The sequence below is a fragment of the Rhizopus delemar genome, genomic scaffold (assembly GCF_000149305.1).
Source record: "Rhizopus delemar RA 99-880 supercont3.1 genomic scaffold, whole genome shotgun sequence".
NCBI classification, from domain to species: domain Eukaryota; kingdom Fungi; phylum Mucoromycota; class Mucoromycetes; order Mucorales; family Rhizopodaceae; genus Rhizopus; species Rhizopus delemar.
Window position 1 is genome coordinate 560,843 of NW_027137827.1, and position 25,507 is coordinate 586,349.

General features: G+C 33.3%; 12 protein-coding genes across 12 annotated transcripts; 4 read left to right on the forward strand and 8 right to left on the reverse strand.

Moving 5' to 3' along the window:
- Positions 1 to 116: 116 nt before the first annotated feature.
- Positions 117 to 442, reverse strand: RO3G_00224 (uncharacterized protein; the record flags this gene model as incomplete). The annotated part of the gene is made up of 2 exons (XM_067654815.1): positions 117 to 202; positions 250 to 442. 2 exons carry the CDS (start codon positions 440 to 442, stop codon positions 117 to 119), a joined length of 279 nt encoding a protein of 92 aa, XP_067510916.1.
- Positions 443 to 968: 526 nt separating this feature from the next.
- RO3G_00225 (uncharacterized protein) lies at positions 969 to 1,715 on the forward strand (the record flags this gene model as incomplete). The annotated part of the gene is made up of 3 exons (XM_067654816.1): positions 969 to 1,002; positions 1,279 to 1,400; positions 1,449 to 1,715. The coding sequence occupies 3 exons, from the start codon at positions 969 to 971 to the stop codon at positions 1,713 to 1,715; spliced, it is 423 nt and encodes a 140-aa protein (XP_067510917.1).
- A 493-nt stretch (positions 1,716 to 2,208) lies between these two features.
- On the reverse strand, positions 2,209 to 2,932 carry RO3G_00226 (uncharacterized protein; the record flags this gene model as incomplete). The annotated part of the gene is made up of 2 exons (XM_067654817.1): positions 2,209 to 2,738; positions 2,923 to 2,932. The coding sequence occupies 2 exons, from the start codon at positions 2,930 to 2,932 to the stop codon at positions 2,209 to 2,211; spliced, it is 540 nt and encodes a 179-aa protein (XP_067510918.1).
- Positions 2,933 to 3,801: 869 nt separating this feature from the next.
- On the reverse strand, positions 3,802 to 4,855 carry RO3G_00227 (urate oxidase; the record flags this gene model as incomplete). Its single annotated transcript, XM_067654818.1, has 4 exons — positions 3,802 to 3,845; positions 3,894 to 4,541; positions 4,624 to 4,696; positions 4,745 to 4,855. The coding sequence occupies 4 exons, from the start codon at positions 4,853 to 4,855 to the stop codon at positions 3,802 to 3,804; spliced, it is 876 nt and encodes a 291-aa protein (XP_067510919.1).
- Positions 4,856 to 5,210: 355 nt separating this feature from the next.
- On the reverse strand, positions 5,211 to 7,642 carry RO3G_00228 (uncharacterized protein; the record flags this gene model as incomplete). The annotated part of the gene is made up of 14 exons (XM_067654819.1): positions 5,211 to 5,337; positions 5,386 to 5,439; positions 5,497 to 5,539; positions 5,596 to 5,728; positions 5,780 to 5,977; positions 6,037 to 6,191; positions 6,243 to 6,433; positions 6,485 to 6,547; positions 6,601 to 6,705; positions 6,798 to 6,903; positions 6,951 to 7,077; positions 7,131 to 7,265; positions 7,313 to 7,400; positions 7,455 to 7,642. The coding sequence occupies 14 exons, from the start codon at positions 7,640 to 7,642 to the stop codon at positions 5,211 to 5,213; spliced, it is 1,713 nt and encodes a 570-aa protein (XP_067510920.1).
- Positions 7,643 to 8,678: 1,036 nt separating this feature from the next.
- Positions 8,679 to 8,975, reverse strand: RO3G_00229 (uncharacterized protein; the record flags this gene model as incomplete). Its single annotated transcript, XM_067654820.1, has 2 exons — positions 8,679 to 8,885; positions 8,973 to 8,975. 2 exons carry the CDS (start codon positions 8,973 to 8,975, stop codon positions 8,679 to 8,681), a joined length of 210 nt encoding a protein of 69 aa, XP_067510921.1.
- Positions 8,976 to 10,178: 1,203 nt separating this feature from the next.
- Positions 10,179 to 10,358, forward strand: RO3G_00230 (uncharacterized protein; the record flags this gene model as incomplete). Its single annotated transcript, XM_067654821.1, has 1 exon — positions 10,179 to 10,358. The coding sequence occupies one exon, from the start codon at positions 10,179 to 10,181 to the stop codon at positions 10,356 to 10,358; it is 180 nt and encodes a 59-aa protein (XP_067510922.1).
- Positions 10,359 to 13,547: 3,189 nt separating this feature from the next.
- Positions 13,548 to 14,085, reverse strand: RO3G_00231 (uncharacterized protein; the record flags this gene model as incomplete). Its single annotated transcript, XM_067654822.1, has 2 exons — positions 13,548 to 13,817; positions 13,936 to 14,085. 2 exons carry the CDS (start codon positions 14,083 to 14,085, stop codon positions 13,548 to 13,550), a joined length of 420 nt encoding a protein of 139 aa, XP_067510923.1.
- A 2,962-nt stretch (positions 14,086 to 17,047) lies between these two features.
- Positions 17,048 to 17,908, forward strand: RO3G_00232 (uncharacterized protein; the record flags this gene model as incomplete). The annotated part of the gene is made up of 5 exons (XM_067654823.1): positions 17,048 to 17,157; positions 17,217 to 17,227; positions 17,282 to 17,406; positions 17,488 to 17,558; positions 17,677 to 17,908. The coding sequence occupies 5 exons, from the start codon at positions 17,048 to 17,050 to the stop codon at positions 17,906 to 17,908; spliced, it is 549 nt and encodes a 182-aa protein (XP_067510924.1).
- A 62-nt stretch (positions 17,909 to 17,970) lies between these two features.
- Positions 17,971 to 18,760, reverse strand: RO3G_00233 (uncharacterized protein; the record flags this gene model as incomplete). Its single annotated transcript, XM_067654824.1, has 4 exons — positions 17,971 to 18,174; positions 18,223 to 18,306; positions 18,377 to 18,689; positions 18,747 to 18,760. The coding sequence occupies 4 exons, from the start codon at positions 18,758 to 18,760 to the stop codon at positions 17,971 to 17,973; spliced, it is 615 nt and encodes a 204-aa protein (XP_067510925.1).
- Positions 18,761 to 19,824: 1,064 nt separating this feature from the next.
- On the forward strand, positions 19,825 to 21,415 carry RO3G_00234 (uncharacterized protein; the record flags this gene model as incomplete). Its single annotated transcript, XM_067654825.1, has 3 exons — positions 19,825 to 20,019; positions 20,074 to 20,227; positions 20,466 to 21,415. The coding sequence occupies 3 exons, from the start codon at positions 19,825 to 19,827 to the stop codon at positions 21,413 to 21,415; spliced, it is 1,299 nt and encodes a 432-aa protein (XP_067510926.1).
- Positions 21,416 to 22,692: 1,277 nt separating this feature from the next.
- RO3G_00235 (uncharacterized protein) lies at positions 22,693 to 23,044 on the reverse strand (the record flags this gene model as incomplete). The annotated part of the gene is made up of 2 exons (XM_067654826.1): positions 22,693 to 22,794; positions 22,919 to 23,044. 2 exons carry the CDS (start codon positions 23,042 to 23,044, stop codon positions 22,693 to 22,695), a joined length of 228 nt encoding a protein of 75 aa, XP_067510927.1.
- Positions 23,045 to 25,507: the final 2,463 nt, after the last annotated feature.

The following is a 25,507-nucleotide window of genomic DNA, read 5'->3' on the forward strand; positions in this document are numbered from 1 at the left end:
TGTCTTTATCTTCTGAGACGGTGGTTTTTGCGCTCACAAGAGGTGAACCGAGCACGTTTCGAAGGATGTCATAATGATGCCCCTCTTGACTTCTTGGCTGAACGTTGGGTTCTTGATTAGGTAAGGATTCCAAGGGAGGACTTGGCATGATGTTTGGAATTGTGGCAGAGATTGAAGGATTGCAAACAGCCGAGACATGAGCCTGAAGTGATAATTGAGAAACATCCAAGCCAGCATACTCTAATTCACCTCTGTTGTTTTGCTTGAACGTTGTCTGTGGATTGAAAATCGACTCCCATGGATTGATGGCCCCATCCTCTTGTTTCTTTGAATTGTCTTTAGGTAAAGGAAGAGGTGGGGCTTCATCCTCAGCAAGTCTGGATAGACTGAGATCAGGGTTTAATGATAGGTTCATGTTTTGCGGTTCATTGTGAGAACCCATCTTTATACTACGATGTGTAAAGATATCAATTGTCTCTATGATGGATTTGTCGGAAATTTCAGGAACGCGACTGGTAGATTTTTCTTGTTCGATTTCTTGAAGTATAGAATTAAATAATGATTTCGGAGAAGGTTTTTCAATCATATCACTAAAGGGCATTGAAGAAGGAATGAATGAGAAAGAGAAAGAAAGCCTTTACGGAAATTATTCGTTTTACTCTGAGTACAGCCTTCTAGTTCAATTTTGAAGCAAGGAAGTGATATTCATGCGATCAATTGAATACCCGCTCAAACACTTTATTTTTTTTGGTCTTTTTTTTCTCTCTTTTTTTATATATAGTCAATGTCCTTGGAAGAATTAAAGGATTTTTCTACTTGTGAAGTAATAAAAGGAGAGAGAGAGAGAGAAGGAGAGGGAGGGAGGGAGAAATAGTTGAAGGAAACAACCTTGACAATTGGTATAGATTGCAGATGCTCTTTTAAAGTTGGGTCAACGACCTTGGGGAGGCTATGTACCTGATATTGAAATGTGGTCACCTGCTTACTGTGAAGGAGATACACGTATTGTGGGTCCAGCGTTTACTGTCAAAGTAAATTAGAGAAACTTTTCTTGGTCATGATTTCTAAATTGAATGAATAGATGGTTTATAAAGAAGACAAGACTTCACCAACACCCACCGACCACTTTGTAAGTTGTTGATTCTTATTTCAACTTTTTTTTAAAAGAAAAGGAAATGATAGGTTGATGCAGCAGAACCAGGATCGATTATTTTTATATCTGCCCCTTCAGGTTTTAGAAATAAATGATTATGCACGTAAAAACTCATTTGACTGTAGATGTAAAGAACGCTGTTTGGGGTGGATTGATGACGGCTAGAGCAAGAGCCAAAGGTGTCCAAGGTGTAGTGATAGATGGACGTGTCAGGGATTTAAATGAACATCGAGAAATGAAATTTCCTGTAAGTTTCTCGCGGTGTTTTTAATAGAATCTAGAATACGCCTTTTAGGTATTTGCCAAATCGCACTCGATTTTACCACAAAATGCATTTGTGAGACCTTCTGAAATTCAGGTTCCCATCACACTGTCATCGGTCGTGTTGAATCCGGGTGATGTGATTGTGGCCGATGTGGATGGGGTGATTTGTGTACCAAAGGATAAAGTAGAACAAGTGATCTTGAACTGCAAAAAGTATGTTGAAATTGACAAGAAATGTATGAAAGCACTTCAAGAAGGACAGAGTGTGAAAGAAACATTTGCAACCTATCGAGATTAAGATACAAAAGAATTAAAAAAGAGCCTTATTTTACCTTGTTTATCAAGCATAACAATCTCTCAAACGATCTCACTGATCATTAAGATATTTTATTACATATGATTCATTTGTCAGAAAAAAGGATCATTCCCAATCAAAAATTGATTCTTGTGATTAAGCAAAATATCTGACTTTATTATCAGCATGTTTTTCAATCTACATTTATAATCAAGAGGTATAATAGAATGGTAATAGTAAGATCCATTTATACAGTGTATCTTTACATCTTTTTTATCACGGAGCTGATGATTGTAACATAAAAGATGCTATTTTTTTTAAAAAAGAAACTTTATTTACAATACAAAAAAGTATTTATTAGAGAAAAACAATAGGTCAAAGTGTTTTCTTGGTATCATCTCAGACAAACAGTGAAAGATGAGTTGGTTGGTGATGAAAACAACCAGTGAGATGTGTGATGAGTAGTAAAGAGCTGTATAAGAGTGTATGGATGAATTTAGAAATGATGAAAAGCAGAATGACGACGATATAAATTTGTGTGATTGATTGGATGCAAACGATGTGTTTTGGTCATAGGAGGAGGTGAATAAGATGATTCATTGTCATCATCATCAGATGATAGTGATGATGACGATGATAGTATTTCGCTCTGAATTTCATTTACAGAGAATTTAGTTTGATAGAGGATATCTTGCTGTTGTGGTTGTAAGATGAGATTAGGAGAGGTAACATCCGTACTAGATTTACGTGATTTTCTAACACCTTGTAATGTTCTATAACGATTAAAACATGTAGCACGCTTACGATGTGGTAATAATTCTGATATTTGTCCCCAAGTGAGTCCTTGAGCAACACCTTCTCGAATAATGTTATCTTCATATTCTGAAAATCGACTACGAGATTTATTTATAACTTGGTCTTCTGAATGTGGCTGATATTTATGAAGTAAAGGCGTTGACAGACATCTTATTCTTTGACTTTTTTCTATAGTTGAAGGTGTTGTCAAAGGATTAAGTAAATCTGACACTAAACAAAAGAATTATTTCACTGCCAATAAAAGAAAAGACACAATTTATTAATTACCATTCATATTAAAAGAGAAAAGAATAAAGGGAAAAAGAAATATAAAAAAAAAGTATTTATACTTGCAAAAAAAAATAGTGTCTGAAATAGGCAATAGAAACCATAACAAAAAAAATTTTTTTTTTACATAAAACCATGACAACAATAAATAATAACAACACATTGTCAATAAGTCATAACAACCATTTATCACGCACACACACACACACACACGCACGCATTTATAACCAACGTGACAGTCTTGAGGGTTCTTTTTTTTTTTTTTTTTTTTTTTTTTCTTTCTCTATAAACTCAACCACAGTTTTATTATTTTCCTTGTTTTGATAAACCCAATCTCCGAATGATTGTAACGGAATACATTCCGTGTACACACGATTTGTAAACGATTCTCAGCTATTTTTTTTTTTGTTTCATCTTTTCATGCTATTTTATAAATAACAATTTAAGACAAATTTAATGACCAATTTAGTTGTTGCCAAGAATGAGTTGAAATTTCATTTTATTTTCACTCATCAGTGAAGCAATAGATTGAGCTAATGTATTTTATAACAAAAAAGCAATTTAAACAGCGATATTTCTCAATGCTCCAAAGATTGACAACAAATTGGATGTCTATTTTATTTTGTGATCCTAGGGTCATTGTCAGACGAATGATTGTGAATAACTTTGTTGATAACTCTGGTTATTGATGACAAAATGAATACTGTCTAGTGTCATTTATCTCTATTTGATCAATCCATTTCACTGCTTACATTGTTTATGAGAAATCCGATGATGCCACATCGTTTGTTATACAACAGTGTCCCCTCATAATTTACTTTGTGTCATGTTGCGTATCTCTCATGCAAACTGATCACGTCAAGGGAAACATGACTTTTTTTAGTCAGCAGTAGACCTCCACTGGTAAAAGAGAAGACGTCACTGGTATTGAAAGTGTAACATCACATAGGATGGTTACACAACCCCTTTTTCTTAACATTGTTAAACCTATTTATTTTATCAACTATTACAATTTAGAGTCTTTACGACCTGCGACAGCTGTAATAAGACCTATTGAGAACAGTTAAATTTGAACATTAATCAAATAATGTATTTTACCTGAAGGATCAGCTTGAGGATAATAAAGACTAGTATTCTTGCCAGTGTTATCAATATTAAATTTACTCAGATCGATACCAACATAATGCTTATTAGGTAAAGCATAAGAAACCTCTGCCACTTCAGGGTATTTTGTCAAGATTTGTTGCTGCATAAGATAAAGTGTGGCTTGTACAGAGGCTGAATCATCCTTTGCGAATGTATCACAAGTAATTTGGCGAACACCTGCATGAATCTTTTTATAATCAATCTTAGAAAGCACATCAGGAGACTGAGAACTAAAAGTCCATTTGGCATCCACCGAAGTAGAAAATATACGATCCCAAGTCTCGACAAGTGTCGTATATTCATCCTTGTAGAACCCATGGAAAGCAGAACCGGTTGTCTTTAACACAAGAAGTTTTTGAAGTCCAGAGGTGATGTGAATCTTATTGCCAACGCGATAGTGATGAACAGAGGTTGTCTGAATATCTTCTCCATCCCGTAAGAATGAGTGGTTATGTGGTTTACCGTCAACAATCATCCTTGTCCACTTGTGTTTGATGATGTCAACAAATGCACCAGAGATATGAGCATATTGTTTCAATACGTGCTTTGTTATCTCTTGACCAAAGAGTTCGATATTGTCTACATTATCACTTTTCTTTGCTATTATATTGATCGTATTCTTGCAAGTATCTTCTTTATATCTCAGTTTGTCTTTCTTTTTTCTTTTGTTTTTTCATTTTACCTGTAGCAACTACAACCGAATTATCTGCTTTGGTATAAGAAGTTTCAATATCACCTTCTAATAACAACCTCACCTAATTTGATATTAACATAAACACATCTCATCTTATCATACAACTTACAGTAAGTTCTGTACAGTGTTGAACATCACCTTCTTTATATACTCTCAACAGACGAACAAGGTCTTTACCATAACGAGCATGCTTCAGATAAACATTGGAATTTACAGTCATTTTGAACTATTATCAATAAAGAGAAAAAGGGAGATAAAAAAAAAAGATAAATCATTTAATTTATATAGACAGTATTATTAACCTAATTTGGATAGGGTATTATCAGAGTGAGAATACAGGAGGTATATTTTATATCTTTAAGACTCAGAGTCAAATTATGGTATGATTAAATTGATACAAGGGAAAAAAAAAATTATGCAAAACTAATATTTTTAATGATGTGAAAGAGTAGATTGAACTTGAGAAGATGTTTCTGCTCTCATGATTTCTCTTAATGCCATTGTAGCATATTGACTAGTTCCTAAAGTAAACTCAACTTTTAAAGCTAAATACTGACCATCTGTAATGAATAGAATTAGCTCTTGTTCGCAATCCATCTTATACTTTTACCTTGTACACCAGTAGGTTCGGGTAAACCATGGAGTCTGTCTATATCAGTGTTACAGAGCTTTTCGACTGGATCATTATAACGAATAAAAGACCTGAGATGATATAAGAAAACTGAGGCTATTATCTATCAATTAAATTACCAGCTCATCTGTTCTGGTTTTGCCAATAAGGGACGATAATCTCCATTTAAGCCCCTATCATGTTTTGTATTAGCTTCTTGTTCCAAAAAGGTCAAAAAAAATAAAACTTACTCAAAATGCTTGTCCTTTTTATCTATCGAAATACCATCTTCAGCTATTAAATACAACAGTTCATCAGCTATTGTAACATTGACCATTCTATTATTTTACCCATAATTTCTACATAAAGTTTCTTTATTTCATTTTCTGGGTAAACAGACAATCTACCAGGTAAAGGATAGACAACATCTTCTATTGAATAATTATCTACATCCTCTTCAGTCAACACCTTGGGAACCTTGCGCTAAAAAAAAAAGAGTTGAATTCTTCTGTAGATCATTCTTTTTCATTTTACGTTATTAAAATCACGTCTTCCAACACGATCTCTTTTAGAATCACGTTTAGAAACATCCTTCTTTTCATTTTCAACAAGAACAATATCACCCACTAAAGGCTTATGAGATCCATAAAGTCTAGCTCGTTCAGAGACAACTCGGTTCCAAACATAAGATTGATATGCGTGAGAATACAAAGACAACATGTGTCTGGGCAACTATAAAAAAACAACGATAAATCAAGGGGCTTATTGCAGCAAAGAAACATGCACTTTACATTTTTAATCGCATTGGCATGTTGACTTGGATTTCTTGAATAAAACATGAGTAGTTTGCGTTCAGCCATAGCTCTCTTGGGGAAAATGGCAAGAGTAGCCTCAGCATTTCTGGTGTCTTTCCAAAGTTGTCTTGCATTATTATAATCCTCACGTTCTATATCAAGCATGATGAGCTACAGAAAACAGCATAGCCTTTTTCATGTACCTCCTTCTCTTGGATAAAGAATCAAATCGGATGCTTCTTCATATCTCTTTTTCATGATGGCACATCCAATGGTGTGAGTTAAAACTGTGCTTGTACCAAATCGTTGCATTCCAAAATAATTCAAAAATCCATTATCTCTTAATGATTCTAAAGATGTCTGTAAACCAGCTTCAGTAATACCCTTCACGTCTCTGATAAAAAGGATGAGTTACAGGATAGCTTGATGATTTTGTATGGTTTACCTGAGGACAATCGTAAAATGATTTCCTCCAAGATCCCCAAGAGTTAATCCGTTCTTTACAAACCTAAAGCAGTGTGAATTAGGTATGAAAAAAATGTCAAATAGTGCACCACTCACTTGTAATCACCAATGTAAATCCCGCTCTTCATCAACTCTTCTATTGCAGCCACAAAACGACCTGGTTTGATTCGCTTTAATGATAAAGTTTGGGTTGTGATTGCCCTAGCATCTTTTGTTCCTGCATATCCAAAATGCTTTGCATGAACACTACTGGCATGTCAATACAATAGGATTCACTTCGTGCGTGTACTTACCCTACTTTACTTGAAATCACATTGATGGCATTCATTGTATCAATGCCTGATTTATACATATGCACTTGTAAATAATCTCCTCCAATCGTATTCCAATCAATGTATTCTAAAAAACGTAATTAATCTTTTTTTTTTGTCTGTTAAATTGTATACCTTCTTGATATTCAGTGGACGTAGGCCATTTTATAATCATATTTCCATCTTTACCACGACTGTACACTTTTGTTTCCAAATTATTTTCTAACAGACGATAAAGCTTGATACGTTGATCCTTGTCAGCCTGGAAAGTATGTGTTAAATCTGTATTGTTATATGAACTCTGTCTTTGTTTACAGGAACAGTAAGAACAGCATCCTTATCTTCAGGATTTTCTAAAAATTGACGAAATTGTACTGCAAATTCTTCTCCCATGACATTAGCGACTTGATTATCAAACTCCTTAGGTTCAAGTATATCGATTTCTTGATCCTAGATGCGCTTTAGTTAAACACTGAAAAACATGTTCTAGCACTTACTTTAGCTTTTGTGTTTGGAGCTTCTAAAGAAGTAAGATGTATGATATTTTTTTCCATATCTACTTCATTCACAAGAAAGTCCTCAGCTCTACATTTATCATTTAGCCTTTTGCTTATTATTTCGTATTTTTTTTTTTAATACCTATATTTCAAAATACTGTGGAACCCGGGAAGATTTGGGTTCACATAAGCAATGATGCCCACATTCTCTTCTGTTACTGTGCTTTCAAGTCGAACTCGTTTATAATCACCATTTATTTCTTCTGGTTCAAGCAATCGCTTATTTCCTTTATCTAGATCGTTGACAGATCTTGAAAATAAGTTTCCCATTTTATGTGGAGAAAAAAAAAAACTAATTTTTTTTTGGAAAAAAATTTGCTTTTTGCGGTTATTGAATAAGCAACACCCCGCATAATCCTTTTAATATGTCAAGCTTGTAAAAAAAAAATTAATATAGATTTAAAGGAACATGAGAAACGAGAAAATGTATTCACAGAAAGAGGATAGTCTAAGGCCTTTTTTAATCAAAGTTACCCTTTATTTATGTTATTTAGAAAGCACATTATATTTCCATATCAACCTTATTGACATCTTTTTGCCAAACTTATGAAAAAATTAATTAAATTCAGAAAAGATGATTAACCATGGTCATAACTGATCTTGACGATAAAATGAAGATTGAGCATCATCATGGGCTGTGTTGAGCTTGTATGAAAACCATAGAAACAATACTAAAGTTAAATTCTTTGGTTTTATTTATTTGAAATTATTTCAAATGCATTTCATAAAGATCTTGTCAAACACTTGTTCTGTGCCTACAAAATTTTTGCCTGCTCCCTACTTTACACAGTAAGGTTACATATTTATGCAGCTGTCTGGTTGCGATTCAATCCACAATTTCCTAATGTAGATCAAGCGCTTCCGGTTCCAATGGGTACAAAATCATTGTTTTCATCCATCTTTCTTTTCTTGCAAGTTTCTTACCCTATCATTGTGGCAATCTATTTTTTGCAGACGACAATGAAGAAAGACAAAAAAAAAGGTGGTTTGCAACTTTTATTGAACAGAAAATGTGGAATCACATAATTAACACAAATAAACAAACGAAGAACACGAAAGCTGACTGTTGCGATCTTTTTTTTTTTTTTTTTTTTTTAAAAAAAAAAAAAAAAAAAACCCGTCCCTTTTCTATCAAACACTTTAACCACCAACTGAAGTTGAAACCTTTAAGCCATTGTTCTATGATGAGAAATAGGGATCAATTCACACCAACTACATCAAACACGCTCCTATGTAATTTTTGCGACATTAAAAAAAGGCAAAACTTCATTTTTTCTAAATTTTTTGAAAATTTGGTGATTCAAGTTCAAAAGTGCTCTAAGCGACAAGCAGACTTGTCAAGTAGTTTTATTGCACTTTGTTTGCTAGGTGCCATAGGAGGTTTTGAAGACAAAGCATCTAATGTCTTGTTTTCGTTGAAAGGCGACATTTCGAACACTGACAAAGATACTGCTGTGTCGATGAGTGATTTAATTTCTACAAAGGTAGGTGTACGCCTAAGGATAGGTAGCACCTAAAAGGGATACTTTTAAGTGTGGATATTCTACAATTTCAACTCTTCATTTGTCTTTTTGTACTCTAAAATCAACAGGTCATGAACCATTTGTAACTTCAATCGTTCATCGTCAAGCACTTTTTCTTACCTTTCTCTTCTCTTTGCTGCACTTTCAATCCTCTAGTCTCATCATCTTCCTCACATTTTCATATGTCTGTTACAGCGTTTCCAGTTGCTTCTTCAACTTGTACATTCTGCTGGCCTTTATGTCAATCTCTTTAGAGGATAAATACCAGCATATTGCTTATTGTAAATACAAAAGCAAGCAACTGAAGATGCTATTTTCTATAGTTTTCTTTGTCTAAATGTAATAATGATATCAAGTAATTAGCGCTGCATTCAATAAAACTCATTTGCTTATTATTGTACGCAAATAATTCTTATTACTGATTGCCCCTAATGAGATTATCTACATATTCCTTCACAAATCTTTCCAGATATTTCTGTGAATTGAATAAATAATGCTTTAGCCATAATCTGCTTCACTTGGGGTCATTTCATTTAAGTGGAATATTTCAATTGACTCGCGTAGCTCTCCAGAAGTTTGTATCTTATGCGAAAGATGTTTTGAGAGCAGGTTTTAAATATGATCGAGAAGAATTTGATGCTACTTAAAATAGGTATTTGATGAATAATTTGTAGTATTAGAACAAGAGGTTCACTGTGAATTAATAAAGATTGAACGGCTCAAAATCTTTTTTTTTATATACACATTTTATTTCTTATTAAACAATCGTAGATACTGTTTTTTGTTCTTGTTCATTTTTAATTTTGTATCGACTGATACTATATAATTATTCGTTGAAAAATAAAGAAGTTCTTGGTATATTTATGAAATATACTTTTTATATCATTACTCAACCAATATTGAATGAAATAAAATATTTTTTAAGTTGAATTATCTTCATTGTATATATAAACGATTTTTATTAATAAGGCCTCCAGAAGCTCTTTATTGTTGTTCTATTTCAAAATATTGACTATTGAAGTTTTTTGTAAAGGGGGGGCCTTTACAATCATTTTTTCCTCAGGGAACATTACCGAATCCATAAACCAGTTATTGACATTACAATAAATGGTGGAAGGTCTTAAGTTACTTGAATTTGCCATAATTTTTATTGTTTATTTTATTGGATAGTTTCAAAAGAATTTATTCGCGATGATAATGGGTTTTTTACTTGCGATGTTTGTGTCGTACAAGTCGATGAAACCAACAATTTTAAGCGATATGTGCAACGACATTACGGCAAAATGCAAAAGAATGATAGTTATGAATTGGATGATGACGAACTGGTTGAAGATTTAGCAGTCAGCCAACCTTTACTTCAACGAACAGCTCCCGAATTGTCATTCGAAATAATGACTCAAAGTACCTCCTCTGCATTGACAGTTGCTAATTTGTATGTTGTATTTAGTTTCGCTATATGGTGAGGTGATAACAGAAACCAATTAATAGAAGACTGTAAAAGACTATTAATCCAAAATGACAGCAACTAAAGGCTTGTATTGGGATCTAAGACAATGAGCGTTCTCATCACACCATCGATTCGTATTGACACCTCATTGGTTCCTATCCTGGGTAGTTCGCCTTCAAATGGATTTGAACCAACCCTGTCAACCTGTGTTTTCATCACAAAGCAATTTGTCATGTGGTATCAGTCTATGGCATTCGATGCTGGATTCAAGCAATTATATTCCTTTGACGAATTTGCTCAGTTGCATCAGGTCGGGTCGAAGTTTAGCTCGCCAAGCACATATCTTCTTTGTCGTTCCTCTTCTGTTTCCATGAACGATATTCGTTGTAGACTAGCAACTTTGTGGAATTTGGTCGACTTTAGTTCAATCAATGGCAGCACAACTCTAGCGCGGTTGGTGTCTTGTTTATTTCGTGCGATTGCGACAAAAGTGCTTGATCATGGGAAAGACGCGACATTAGCGTTGGAAACTGTCGTAGCAATTTCCAGCAAAATCAAAGATGGACCGGATAAAGTTATTTTTGAATCGTTAATCGACCAATTCAATGATAAGCAAGAAATTCCCATCTTGGAAAATCAAAACTTGAATCGTTTGCTGACGCAACTTGCAAACAGTTTATCTACGGCAATTTCCAATGTCAACACTGCTTTGGCAAAAAATGTTTATCATATTTTTTACAATGACAAATAAAATATCAGACCATTGCGAGACAATTCAACTTGATATCTGGGGTGACTTGAATATTAATTCTTTGGGTTGATTTATATTTAAGAAATCCAACAGTTGCCGAGGCAGAGGTAGAAGAAGTAGTACATGCTCTTCGAGCCACGCTTTATTTTCAGAATTTTTTGATAATATATAATGTAATTAAAAATAAAATATCCTTTCTCCTCAGATCTTTTCAAGTCGCGCATTCGTAGTTAAAACATGTATGAAGGAGAGCAAATACATAGACCTACCTACACAGATGAAGAAGCATGGGGAAGAAGTTTATGGAGTAGTTATGCATATTAGACAACCCAAAGAAGCTCAACAAAAAACAATCCAATTAGGATCGCTACTAAAGGAGAAGAAAGAAATGTGTGTGTTGAGGTGTCTTTGCCGTTTCCTACAAGAAACTAGACAGATGCGTGCAAACCTGCTAATCGATCATACACTCCTCCTAACGTATTTGCAAGAATCCAGTGAAAGACCATCCACCAGCATTGCTCCCGCAACAGTCGCCGCTTGAGTTAAACATCATATGGACGCAGCTGGACTTCCGCCGGATTACTCCTCTCACTCCATAAGAGTAGCAGTGAGTACGAAAGCAATACAACAAGATGTATCCGTTGATCAAGTCAAGCAACTTACAAACTGGTCACAAACAAGCAATACTTTTGAAAGATATTATTACAAACCATCACAACAACAACATGACAGCACAAGGGTTCAGAATCAACTTTTTTCTCTAGCTGAAAAAGGTACCACTTCGGAGACCGAAGCTGAGGCAACAAGGATTGTGGTAGGTACGACGTACAATAGCGGCTTTATTGATAATATATGTTAATGTTTATATATAAGACAATTATAATATTGATTTAATCCTTACTTTTTCTAATCCTTTTGGTATCTTTTGTATTTAAGTAATTTCAACCAAAGAAAAAAAGTAAATAAAATAAATTGCAAGTGGAAATTGAAGGCGCGTTCATATTTTTTGAATAAAGTTCCGCGCATCTCTCAGGCGCACCTCCTATTTCTTAATTTTTTTACAGGCACCAGTTCTTTTTCTAGCCAGGACAGTTATACAACTTCTACCTTATTGATTTAACTATGTATTACTATACAATAACTATCCGCATACACTCTACTATTAGTCAAATTCGAATAAACATAGTACTTTATTGTTATCACATGTCGTGAATAGAATACATTATCCAAGTGGAACTTTATGTCAATAAGAATAATATAACGGTGATCGTTAGTCTTCTGTACGATGAACTACCTGACACTTATTTAGAAACGAATGTTACAACAGATCTAAGGCGACCGTATATATGCCAATTATACAGATTATTTGCTATTTAACTTAATAAATATCAGCTTGTACTTATATTTATAACTAGCATATTATTATTTATTAAAAAAATACAACAAATCAGTGCGCGTAAAAAAGAATTAAGCATAGAAAAATCGGTATGTGTGTAATTACCCAGAAATAAGAAGTGCGCCTGAGAGGTGCGCGGAGCTTTATTCTATTTTTTTACAACAATAAATGACTGTATATACCATCACCTGTATTTCCCTTCACATTCATTACGATATCTTGATAATGTTCTAACAAAGATCTAGCCATCTAAAATTCAACTCTATAAACATATGAATGAATCATAGCACGATTTGTATTAATCAAACTTTCCGTGTTATCAACACCCAGTAACTCTTGATTAATAAGAGATATCAACAACTCATTTACTTTTATGATTCATAGTTTTTTCCAAACAAGTAAATTTCCGAATTTGTCAATTCATTCTGCAGCACTGACCACGCAAAGAAATTTCAGTTACATTTTCCATTCCTTTTTCTGTGTGAAATGACAAGATTGAATCATCAATCAACGTCCTTCCTTTCATGAGTTATAAGTAAAAAGAGACGAAATCATGTCCAGTTATAGGATACAGTCAAGCCAAAATAACCCCCTTTCTTGTCGCTATCAATAAAAATTGATACAAGCATGAGAAGGGAATAAATTAACAATTCTCATTCTATGTAATTTTAATAGAGACTGCATAAAAAAAAAGTCCAATTAAGCGCATCATGCTTGTTAATTTTACTGCGTAGACCAGATTGAAAACCAAGGATGGAAAGTACGAATTACTGAAATTATTTTACTTACTAATTTTAAATTTTACATTAATTGCTTATGAATTAACTCATCTTATTACTAGCCAGAGAAAGTTCAACAACAGTTATATATATTTTATCATAATACTTGGTGATAAAACAAGACATTTCGCTTTTTTTTTTTTTTTTTTTTTTTTTTTTTTTTTTTTTTTTTTTTTTTTTTTTTTTTAAAAAAAAACCCCAGAAAAAATTTATTGATAAAAAAATATATTAAAATCAAGAGAGGCAAAGTTGAAATCAAGAAGGGGAGAAAATCTAAGATTATGCCTCACGGGACATGAAGACCAAGATGCCGATCGCTTGGAGATCACTGCGAGAGATATAACGCGCAGCAGAGACCATAATTTCTTCATTAGAAGGGTGGCATAACTCCTGAATGGAGAGCACCCTTCTTGCCCGAAAATCATCCACTACAGGTGGTGTCGTAGGATCGATTTCACTTGTAGAGGGTGATACATGGGCTGGCCTCCTTTGCTTTCTCTTGCGTCCTCTTGTCTTGTTCTTTTTGTTGTCAATGTGGGTTTTGGTGTGCTGCATCATGTTGTCATAACGACTGAATCTCTTGTAGCACGTTGGCTCTCTACACTCGAATGGTTTCTAAATGACACATCACTGTTAACAACGTGCTACTCCTCCTCTTTTTGCTTACTTCTCCTGTGTGTTTCCTTTCATGCCGTGCCAAGTGTTCCGCACGATCGAATTGCATGGTACAATTGGGATTGATACATACAAACCTTTTTGTACGAGTGGGAGCAGCTGGATGACTTGATTGTTCGTTGATAGCGAGTGGCTCTGTCATGTTGTAGAAAAAAGTGAAGTAAAAAATGAAAGGAAAAAGCAGTGCATTTTATACTTTTCATTCTCTGTTTCATTTTTTCACCATCCTTCTATTAGTGATCTGAAGAAATGAAAGGAATAGAAGATAGGGGAGTTTTTTTTCATACTTAATTTCAACCATAATTCGCTTTTAGATTATGACCATCCCCTTATTAAGATGATATGTTACTTGTAATCCTATTTTTTTTTATCTCTTTATGGACATCATGGACGTATTGTAATTTTCACTGAGTTAAAGAAATAAGGTCATCTCTTTACTAACCCATGAAAAAAAAAAAAACTCAGCGATCTGCCAATGGTGTCATTTTTGACTATATATTCCTAGGCACAAAGCTTATTTTTCTTTTCCTCTATCACTCCCTTACTTTTGTTGTATAAAATCATGCAAAGTGGGGGTTATATGTTGTTGATAATTGCATAATCCAACATTTACCAAATTTGACATGTAGCTCGGAGATTATTACTGCTTTAGCATGCCTTTTTTGTAATAATGCTTGGTACTTTCCTCTTTTTGTTTGAAATTCTTGAGGTATACTCTATACAGCGGTGTCTACAGAGAGGCTTTGCTTATTGTAGTTTTAGCAAGCTTCCAACAACCTGTTGAATCACCGTTCTTTTATTTATGACTAATTCAAAGTCCATGATGAATCATACCATGATGGAACGGCTCGTCCACATAGCCTTCAAAAGATTCAGTGCATAAATACGACACTTCAATATTAAGCCATGGTACCAAACAGATGGATCTTGGGCAGTACCACACCATGGCTGGACAGCATATTGACAAAGATGATGAGCCATCCAAAAAAAATACAAAAGGCTATGGCACGAGGTCCGAATAGACCGAGTAGATTTTGTGTATTACTCATAGTTTCTTTTGTTTTAGAACAAAAACATCAGTCCAATAAGCTATTCAGTGGTGCGAAAAGAAAGTAAAGGAATGAGCTCCAAGACAAAATCAAAAGTTCATTATTGAATAATGAACCAACAAATGTCACCTATCTTGTGGTAATATTTGTCATGCAAATTGTTTGGTAAACCATTTCCCTTTTTTTTTATACACCCGCATCAAAAGATAAATCTATCTTTTTTGCCAAGCATACGACTGCTTTGGCATAGTGGTCTTCCATTGAACTATTAACTGACGAATTCATACTCATATAAAATCCTTCGCTTCTATTGAATCATTCTTGTTGATTTAATTTTTTTTTAGAATAAATAGGATTGTAAAGGTACCTGCTTGGATCTGTTTTCAAGACAAACTGTTATTAATTATTTCAGTATCTGAATTAAATATGATATCATGCTTTATACAATCTTTTTTTTTTTTTTCTTTTTTTTTTTTTCTCTTCGCCTATCCCTCATTTACATGATAAAAGACATAGCATCGCCTTATTTCATTTTTACAATAAATTCCTTTATATAGAAATATACCTGATCGTTTTTACTTTGTGCTTACACATTCAATGAAGTATATATTGGAAAGAGTCGACATTTTTAATAGATGTTTTTATCAACAGAAACATAAATGTACCACAAAAATAAGAAGATTTATTAAAATAAGAAATCTTTATTTATGGCGTTCTTGATTTAATAAGGATCAAATAATTAGCTAAAGGACTTCATTTTTGATTGCTCTTTAGAGAGAATAGAATATTTTCTGTGAGTATTAAGTTTAAGCATACTTTATCATCAAATTAGGTCAATTACAGCAAATAATTTTCGAAAGAGAGGTTAGTTAATAGTAATAAAATTGAAATTGTTTTCAAATGTCTTCCATTGATATTCAGGAACTAAAGAAAAGGTAGCACGTGGAGATACTGTACAACATGTAAACTTTGATTTGCAGAAAATGTTACACTTGTGCAGATCATTGAGACTGGACTGTATGTTGTGTGGAATAATAAAATAGGGCATTATATATTAAAGAATAGGTGTAATAAGCAAAATCAACCCTTGTCTATTCTTAAAGACTAAAAAATTGTACCATCACCGTATTACTATAATGATTGGTTACCAAGTATTGCAATTGATTTTTTAATAAAATTAAATCGGAGAGGCTTCAGTTTTAAAAAAGGTACAAAATCCCAAAAGGTTTCTCGTAAATAAAGTAAAGATTGTTTTAATATTTAAATGAACAAGTACTTTATCCTTTTAAGCATAGAGTATATACTGCAAAATAATGAAGCTGAATGAGTTTATCATTGAATCTAATTTATTTCTCTCATATTTTGGTTTTTTATAATTAATAATAATAAAAAAAAAAAACTAACGCTAGATCAATTAGCCGAATAGATTTTTTTTTTAAAATCTAAAGATAATTATCTCTCTTTCTATGTTTGATGAGTAGAAAAGTAAATAGACAATGAATATTGGTAATAGAAATAAAACGCTCAAGTATAACGATAACAATAAAAAATAAACAAAAATAAAAAATAAAATAAGGAAGAATTTAATAGGTACGGACCTTGATAACAAACTAAAGTATTATCAAACTAAAAGTAAGACACAGCGATTAGCATGCCCTTACTTGTATTGCAGAAAATAAGACGCAGTGTAACGTTACCCCTGTATCATCTTAGGCAGCACTGACCCTTTTGTCTATGACGATTGTGTTAAACCCAAAATGCACATGAATCTCAATGTAAGAAATACAACAGTGATTAATTTTCTTTTCATTTTTTTTCGTGCATGATAAATATGAAATGAATCCATGTGTATGCAATATGAAAATGCAATGGAAAAAAAAAAACATAAGCCAGGGCCCTTTTCTATTGTAAAACTTTTTTTTCTCTTTTATTAAACAAGATGACACATGGTTAAGTTTCATATAAAAAAGTTGTTCGGGAAATAGAATGATTTTATTTTAAATTCAAGCTTTTTTTTTTTCTATTTTATTAATTCTTTTTCTTTATTTACACACAATGAAAATATATATTTGTACAGTTTTCTTGGCATTTTTAGCTCAAAGCGTTTTTGGATCCTACTATATAACTAATCCTATTCAGGGCATATCATTTAAGGCAGGCACCAAGTAAGCTTTTTCAAATTTTTATTGTCTATTAAAAAAAAAAAATTAACCTTCTTATGTAGCGTAACTATTTGTAAGTACAATGACTCTCCCCTAATACAAGCCAATTGAAAAATATGTTATTTAGCATGGTTAAATGGTACTTCTGATATTGCAACCGTATACTTATTGACAGGTTTAAATCCCAAAACGATGCAATTGACTGGCATATCCTTCAATGTTGACGGTGGTGCTGGAAATTATAACTGGAAGGTATAAAAAAAAAAGCTGAAAACCAAGAAATTGAATTGAGGCGTGCTTGATATCCTAATATGGATTATATGTACGTATTAGGTCCCCACTAATCTGTCACAAAATACAACTTACTCATTTATGTTTTCTTATTCTACAAGCAATGGTAGCACGTAAGTTTTAAAAGAAGGGTATTTAAATGGACTATAGCTTACGCACATGGAATGTTTACAGGGAGACTTCTTATTCAAGCTCATTTAACATAACTGGTGGCACTAATTCTATTAACAGTTCCGCCATTTCATCTGCTGCGCCTAGTGGTTCCTCCACTATACAACAACATAGCACCGTGATTATGACTACTGCAGCCTCTAGCACACCTTCTGCTGTTACTACTGCTTCTAACTCACACCTTGCTACTCAATTAGCTTCAACAACACCAAATCCTATAGCAAGTTCCGCGTCTGGGTACAAAACACCAAGCATTGTTTTCTTGGTTGCCCTTGTACCTTTGTTTTTATAGATTTTTTTTGTATTTATTTAAAAAGGGGTATTATAGATATGATACACAATAGATAAAAAAAATTAAAATAGACCATCATTTTTAAAAAGCATAATGTATTGATAACTTGTGTGAGCAGTCGTAAATTCATGATTACTTAATCCTACGGCTTCATAATTATATTCATATTCACATGATAACTGAGCAGTTGGAGGAACAATGGATTGAACAAACTCTTTAAACAATTCACTTGCATTGTTTGGTGTTGAGCAAGGATGATAATCAACCTACTAAAAGAGTGAACTTTCTGTTGTCTTTTCTTTTATATTTCTCACCTCCAATAATAATCCCTTATAAGTTGATCCTAATAAAATATTGGCTACTCTTAAAGTAAAATCACCAATCTCATAACTTGTTCCCTACAGTAAGAAAAAAACAACATTGTGAATACAGGCGAGGGTTGCTTTGTTTTGTCTTTGTGAATTTTACTTCTATTGTGACATTCTGTCTTAACTGCCATAGATTTTTGAGACGCGATAGAATGATTTCCATTTCTTTTCCTGCTTCAACAACCACGCTACCATCCACCATGCAATATACATTTCCAGGTTGTTGCCCAAGAGAGACTTGATAGAGCAATTTACTATCCTTTAATGATACCGCCTTGTTATTATTAATGTCACGAAATACTTTGAATGAAAGTGACCAAGGTCCCGTGTTTTTGCCTTGTAAAGATTTGGTGACATGTTCAGCTATAAAAGTAAAATCACGCATGCCTGTCGCATTTTTCCAACGAACGAGACTGAAAATAGGTGAGTATATAAACAGTGAATTAGATAAGCCTTGTACGTTACATTACCAAGTAATGCCCATATTTTTAGTTTGAAAAATAAAAGCGCATTTTTAAAAAAGGCGCTTATGAAAATAGTAATAAATCATTTAAAAGTGTGGCTTAGCGACTCATATAAAATAAATAGTTGAGGCCAATCCCGTTTATATATGTACCTTGCTGTATGCTATTTTCAAAGCTATTTTGCCAAATTGGCTGAATTTAAAAAGAATAATCAACTCATTCGTTTGAGTACGCATAATAAATTTAAAATTGGATGAGAATGCAATACAGGTTAATGGCTAACTTTTTTATAATTAATTTTATAACACATGAACTGATTTGTTATACAACCAACTCAATTAGTAAAAACCGTTTTATCATAAAAAAGCATTTTTTTTTAAAAAAATCAAAATAACTATATTCTGTTGGACATCAAAGACTAAGAACATAAAGAACTATAGTTTCTATCGAGCATCAGCTTTGTTGTTTCAAACAAAACATGCATTTTTAATCTGTAATATTCTGTAAACTTGTATTTACATATTTAACTATTCGTTAAAAGCATTCATAGTAGTAGAGATGAACAATACGGATAATCAGCACATACTAGAATTAAACCTGTGATAAGTTGAACAAGAAGGAGCTTTTTTTTTTTTTTTTTTTTTTTTTTTTACGTCTTGATTTGAACGGATACCTTAAAAGCCTTTCTACTCATCACAAAAAGTATCATTCGGTTATATTTATTTTATAAAAAAAAATATTATCTTTTCAAAGTACTCTCAATTGAATCTATTGAACATATACTTTTATAAAGCTTATTTGAAAACAAGGATACTTGATGACAATTTTAAGGTAAAATATTTTTGACAAGTTTCTAAGCTCTAAGAATATATGAAAGATACCATTTTTATCTAGTAATGCTATGTGCTGTTTGGGCTATTAAGAGTGTGTTGATATTTGACAGTTTATTGTCTGAACTATGCGAATTTGACCAATAAAGATTACGATTTATTTAAAGTTTCAGAATGTTTTATCCAATTAAACAATACTATTTTTAATTTTTTGTTATGAAAGCATTATTTTTTTTTCTCATCATGCTTTTTAAATGAATCTTGAGCCTGCACGCAAACGCCAAAAGCGCTTAAAAAAAGCAGCTCATAATGGAAAACGTATTGATTTTGTTTTGAATTTGTTTTCAAAAGAATTAGCCCTTAAAGTTCTCAGCTATTTGTCTTCAGCCGATCTTGTGCAATGCGCAGTTGTTAGTTCTCATTGGGCTCGATTGGCAAATGACGAGATGGTATAAAAGGTGCATTGTCATTATTATACTTTATATTGAATCTTATCTTTGTAGTTGTGGAAGCCTTTGTTTTATTGTCGTTTTCGTGATACTATAACGAGTAGTGAGCAAGGATTACATTTGACTGATAACAAGCGGAGAGTCTCAGTGACACGCTATGGAGGAAGTTGGAAAGCAAAGTACAGAGTTCATGAAAATTGGCTGTCAGGTAGCTAGATATACTTCTATTAGCTGAAGACTTTATCATATTCTAACAAAGATATTGGCAACAATAGGAAACTGTTACGTGGATAATATTCCTGCTGGAAATGATACAAAACTATATTCAAACAGTCGCCAGCTACTCCAAATAGTAAAAGATCTGATCTTTATAGTATCAGAAAACTATAAGGCCATAGATGTTTGGAAATACATAGAAGATGACTCAAAACTGCTTTATCGCATAGAATCAACTGCTTTGAAAGCATATAATATAACGTTTATGAAACTAATAGAAGGAAATCCACACCATTTGATCGCTGGCTATACAAATGGAGGATTTGCTTTATGGGAGATTAATTATTACTTTGGTGATTTGAATATAAAGGAGATAGCGAGTTACAGTCCATATTTCAATGAAGACAACAGTGTTATATCGATCGGTATATGCTTTCCAATGATTCTGCTATGCACAAAAAACATGGAATTATCAGCAATTTATATTGATGAGACAAACTCAGTCAAGTTAATTCACAAGCTACAAAGTTCTGTTGATTGGAATCCAGTGAATATCGATATTCGCACATACAATAACAATCGACTTTTGTGGAAGGCTATTGTATGCTTTGGCCTTTCAATGGGAAACCATGCTAGCTCGGTTGGCTTACAAGAAATTATATTATCGCCTACTTCTATTAAATCCTCCCAGCATGTTACTGCTCTAGAATCTGAACCATTTTTCTTTTCTTCAAGCATGAGCTATTACTCTCGCCATAACAACAATAATGATACTTGTGACAACTCTTTGATTACGTCGATGGTCTACTCTCCGCCTTATTTGATAACAGCCCATCCCAATAATACTATCAAACAGTATATAGTATCCATCAAAGACCATAAATTAGCTGTTTATTTTAAAAAAACAATATATGGTCATACATTTAGAGTAGAGGCACTGGCTATAGAAAAAGAAAAGTTATTAAGCGCTGATCGATCAGGAATTAAAGTTTGGAATTTATTGAAGAATGATGATATGGAAACAGTGACCATCAATATAAATAGAAATCAGTCTTGCTTACAGGATCTCCCTTTTCAACATATAAAATCCCTTTGTTTTGACGAAGATCGAATAGTTGCTTTTATGAGTGATGAGGTGAAATCATGTGTGCGTCTTTGGTCTTTTGATTCTATGCAATAAATAGCACTTTTGGATAAAAGCAATAAGAATTGGCATAGTAATGATTTTTAAAAATTTGTTGTATTCCGAATCACTTTAAACATGATTTATATTGAAATTACGGAATTAGAATAGCGAATGCTTTACTACAATCAACTTAAAAATAGATATAGATGGTTCACTTGTATGATCAGGAATAGATTTGAAACTTTATTTATCCTCGATCTATAGCAACAATTAATTAAAGTATCTCAGAAAAGATTTAGAGTTTTTATAAAGAGAATATAAATACAAAGTATAATTATATTGAATAGAATGTATTTTTTCGGTTTCGTTGAATTTAACAATCTTTTATTTTAATAAGAAATCACAATGTCACATTACTGCCGCATATAGTGACTGGATTGAATATAGCAATAATTCTATTAATTCTCTCCAAAAACATTATCGTACTTTCCTTATTAAACACGTAGATATCATATGAGATTACTCAAGATCTCCATGTTATATAATTTAAAGCTACTTCTATATAACGCGTAGTATTATATAGTCATCGGTTCCTCAATTATTAATTTTATAAAACAATACGTAGTTTGTATTTAATGAGCACTCCCTCTTGTCCTCACTCAACAAAGAGATTTAAAAGACTTATCGATTATCAAGTTTCCTTTTTTATTCTATTTCACTTTTAATCAACTACAAACTACAAACATCAATATCATATATATTTTTGTTGTATACTAGTCAAAAATAATTTCATCTTTCAGATTGTCAACAGATATTTAACGAGTTGTAATGTAATAAAAATAGCATTTAGAGACTATTCAGCTAAATTATATAAAATATTACGTATAAATCTAAATGAAGTATGAATTTAAAGAATCGAGACAATAAGCATTTGTTTTAAACAACAACCTAAAAATAGAACCAGGTTCGGTCAAGGTTTACAAACCAGAAGGGTTCATAACACTTCTCAAGTATGAAAGACCTGAAGGATACACACTTCAAATAATACCGAATATTGAATTTACAAGTATGAAATTATTCATTTCAAGAACGCTATTTTTCAAAAATTAATAAATCATTCAAAAACATAGATTTTATACTAAAAATGAAACAAAAGCATCATAATATACTTTTGTTTTACAGCTTTAAAAGGAATTATTGTACATAGAAAACAAAAGTATTTTTTATGTCAAAGGTAAGCATGCTGAAGAGGTAAAAATGACTGATGTTGGAATGGCACCATTGACAACCAGACACTAATAACCATTCCATGAAGCTGCAAGAACCATATATCAAAAGACTTTTGGATTTTGATAGTTACAAATCTGTCTGCGAAGAGCGTATGGTAGGAGCAGCATGGTCTTCAACAACTGCAGCATCTCAGCAGGAACAGTCTATAGCAAAAAAAAAAAAAAAAAAAAAAAAAAAAAAAAAAAGTCTCTGAAACGAAGAAAGTTAGAGGAAACTATCGTTTCTATACATCTGCTCAGGTACAATCACTACTTGACCTCGTTATACAGCAAGGTATGTCAGCAAGGCAAGCTGATTTAACTGCTGCCACTGTTGTGAGAACTGCCCAATATTACGTAAAGAGGGTATAAGGACGACGAGCAAAAACGACTTCCTGATATCCAGAAACAACATGTTGATGGAAACAATATGAAGCTAGACATTAAGTACATCAATTTTTTATGTGAAAAATGTCACAGCACTTCCTTGGGAGTCAAAATTGCTTCCTTGCTGTTGACCAATAGTCTTACTTGATCCAATCCTCTGGTTGTCGATGATCCGAAAAGAACGCAGCCGATGCACAAGATGGTGCCTCGGATGACTGCCTGGCGGCGAACCTAGGTCCTGTTCCTGTCCCATCCATCCGAATCAGACGCTGACAAACACGCACGTATCTAGTGCCTCAACATGTACAACCGGGTACAAATGCTTAGCACTATTGAAGCTCCTTTATCGTTTCTTTTAAATCTTCTACCTGCAAAAGTTCCTCGTTCAGACCGTGTAATTACCTCTTGGATCCTTCGTTGGTCAACCATATGTTCAATCGCATTTGAACTGGATCATCTTTACCACCATATAGACACTTGTATCAGACTTCCACATGGTCAGCTCCTAAGTTGGCTCTTAAAGCATTAAGGAAGCCACCATGTTCAAAATACTGTTCTATTGACCTTTTTTTTACCCTTGATCTCGAAAGATTTTTTAATCTCACTTTACTTTATTTCATATTGAACTAGTCCAGGCGAATAGATGTGATAAACATCCAGCACTTAAATGGACTTTATAAATAAATAGCCTTTAACATTAAAAAAAATTGTTTGCGTACCTGTAACCATAAGGCTTGCTTTTTGTTTTTTCATTTTCATAATGACTTATAACGATATGCCCCCTGAGTTTATGCGTTAATTTACTAATTTAGAGATTATTAGTTTCTTTACGTTGGAATTATTCTTATTGTTACTGGTTGTGAGTAATCATTTTATTTTGACATCATATTTTTCATAACCACTTTAAAAAGACTATTAAATCCTCACAGTTTGTCGTTAAGCCTGCAAAATCAATCGCAGCAATACATACTTTTTTTTCTTTTTAGCGATATACGTTAGAATATCTAATAAATAAACTGAAATTTAGTTATGATTATAACAATAGGGTGTTTCCTTTTCTCACCTTGCATATCACCATGAGCATCTACACTAGGTGAAAAAATAGGGACAACCTACCCTAAAACAATCTTTAACTTTTTTTTTTCTCCTCCACTCCGTACGACATCCAAGCCATGCCTATAGAGCGTAACGTTAGGTATTGAATATTACGTTTCCCGCATATAAAACTAATCAGGATAACATATGGTGGAAGAAAAGAGGAAATAGTTGCAATAATTTTATAAGCGTTATATTATAAAATGGATAGTATTTATTTAATAACGAGTAAATCTCCCTTTTGATTTGATTACCGCTGCTATGCGATCAGGCATGCTATCAATGTAGCTTCTACAAACATCTTTACTGTAATGAAGTTGTTTTGTCAAGCCAGAGAGGAGAGAGAGAGAAAGAACCGGACAGGAACTAAGAAGCTTGGATAGACAACTACAAGAGGACAAGAGAAGGTGGCGTTAAGGGCTTGAAGGTGTGAACTGCAAATAGGACTTACGATAGTTGATAAGTAAGAACGAGACAAAGATAAGTAAAGACAGGAATAGACAGACAGTCTAATAAAGAGAATAATACTTGATAATTGACTGATGTTTATTTAAATAAAAGATTATGGGTATTTATACTATTATGAGGAATGTGGAATATGATTCTTATTAAATTGAGGGTTTTGTTTATAATTAAAAAGAATGTGCCCTAAGGGCCGATAATGTCATGACATTTACCTAGCTTGTTCCATTCAACGTCAACTCGTTCCTATAGCTCGTCGATGTTTCTTGCCTTTCGTTCATAAAGACATAACCTACGTTTTAGTAAATGCCACACATGCTCTATAGGATTCAGATCCGGACTGTTAGGTGGCCAATCGTTAATATATCGGACCTTGTTTTGTTGGAGCCATGAAATTGTTGATTTGGACTTGTGCTTTGGGTCGTTATCTTGTTGAAGGTAAATGGTGCGCTTGTTCATACCATAGTACTTCAGCGTTTCCATGTAAGTTGTTCCAAGAATATGCTGGTACACCAAGGAGTCCATGGTACCATCGTATACCTGGCACGCATATCCTGGTCCCTCACTGGTTATACATCCCCACATTATCAATTTGCCGCCACCATGCTTCACTGAAAGATACATGTGGTGTGGGCGAAGAACATCACCAGGCTGGGTCCAATAGTATCTGCAGCCATCAGATCCCCACATGTTGATCTTCGTTTCATCGGAGAATACTACTTGATGCCACTGTTGTATGGACCAACTTTGATACTTTTTTGCCCATGCTAGCCTCTGCTTGCGGTGGTTATTAGTTAAAAGAGGCTGCTTCTTTTTACGCCTAGCATGAAAACCCATTGATACAAGGTTGTTTATTGCTGAACGGTAAGACATAGAATACCCAAGTCGCATGAGCATCCGATGTACATCCTTGGCTGTCTTTAGGGCTCCTTTA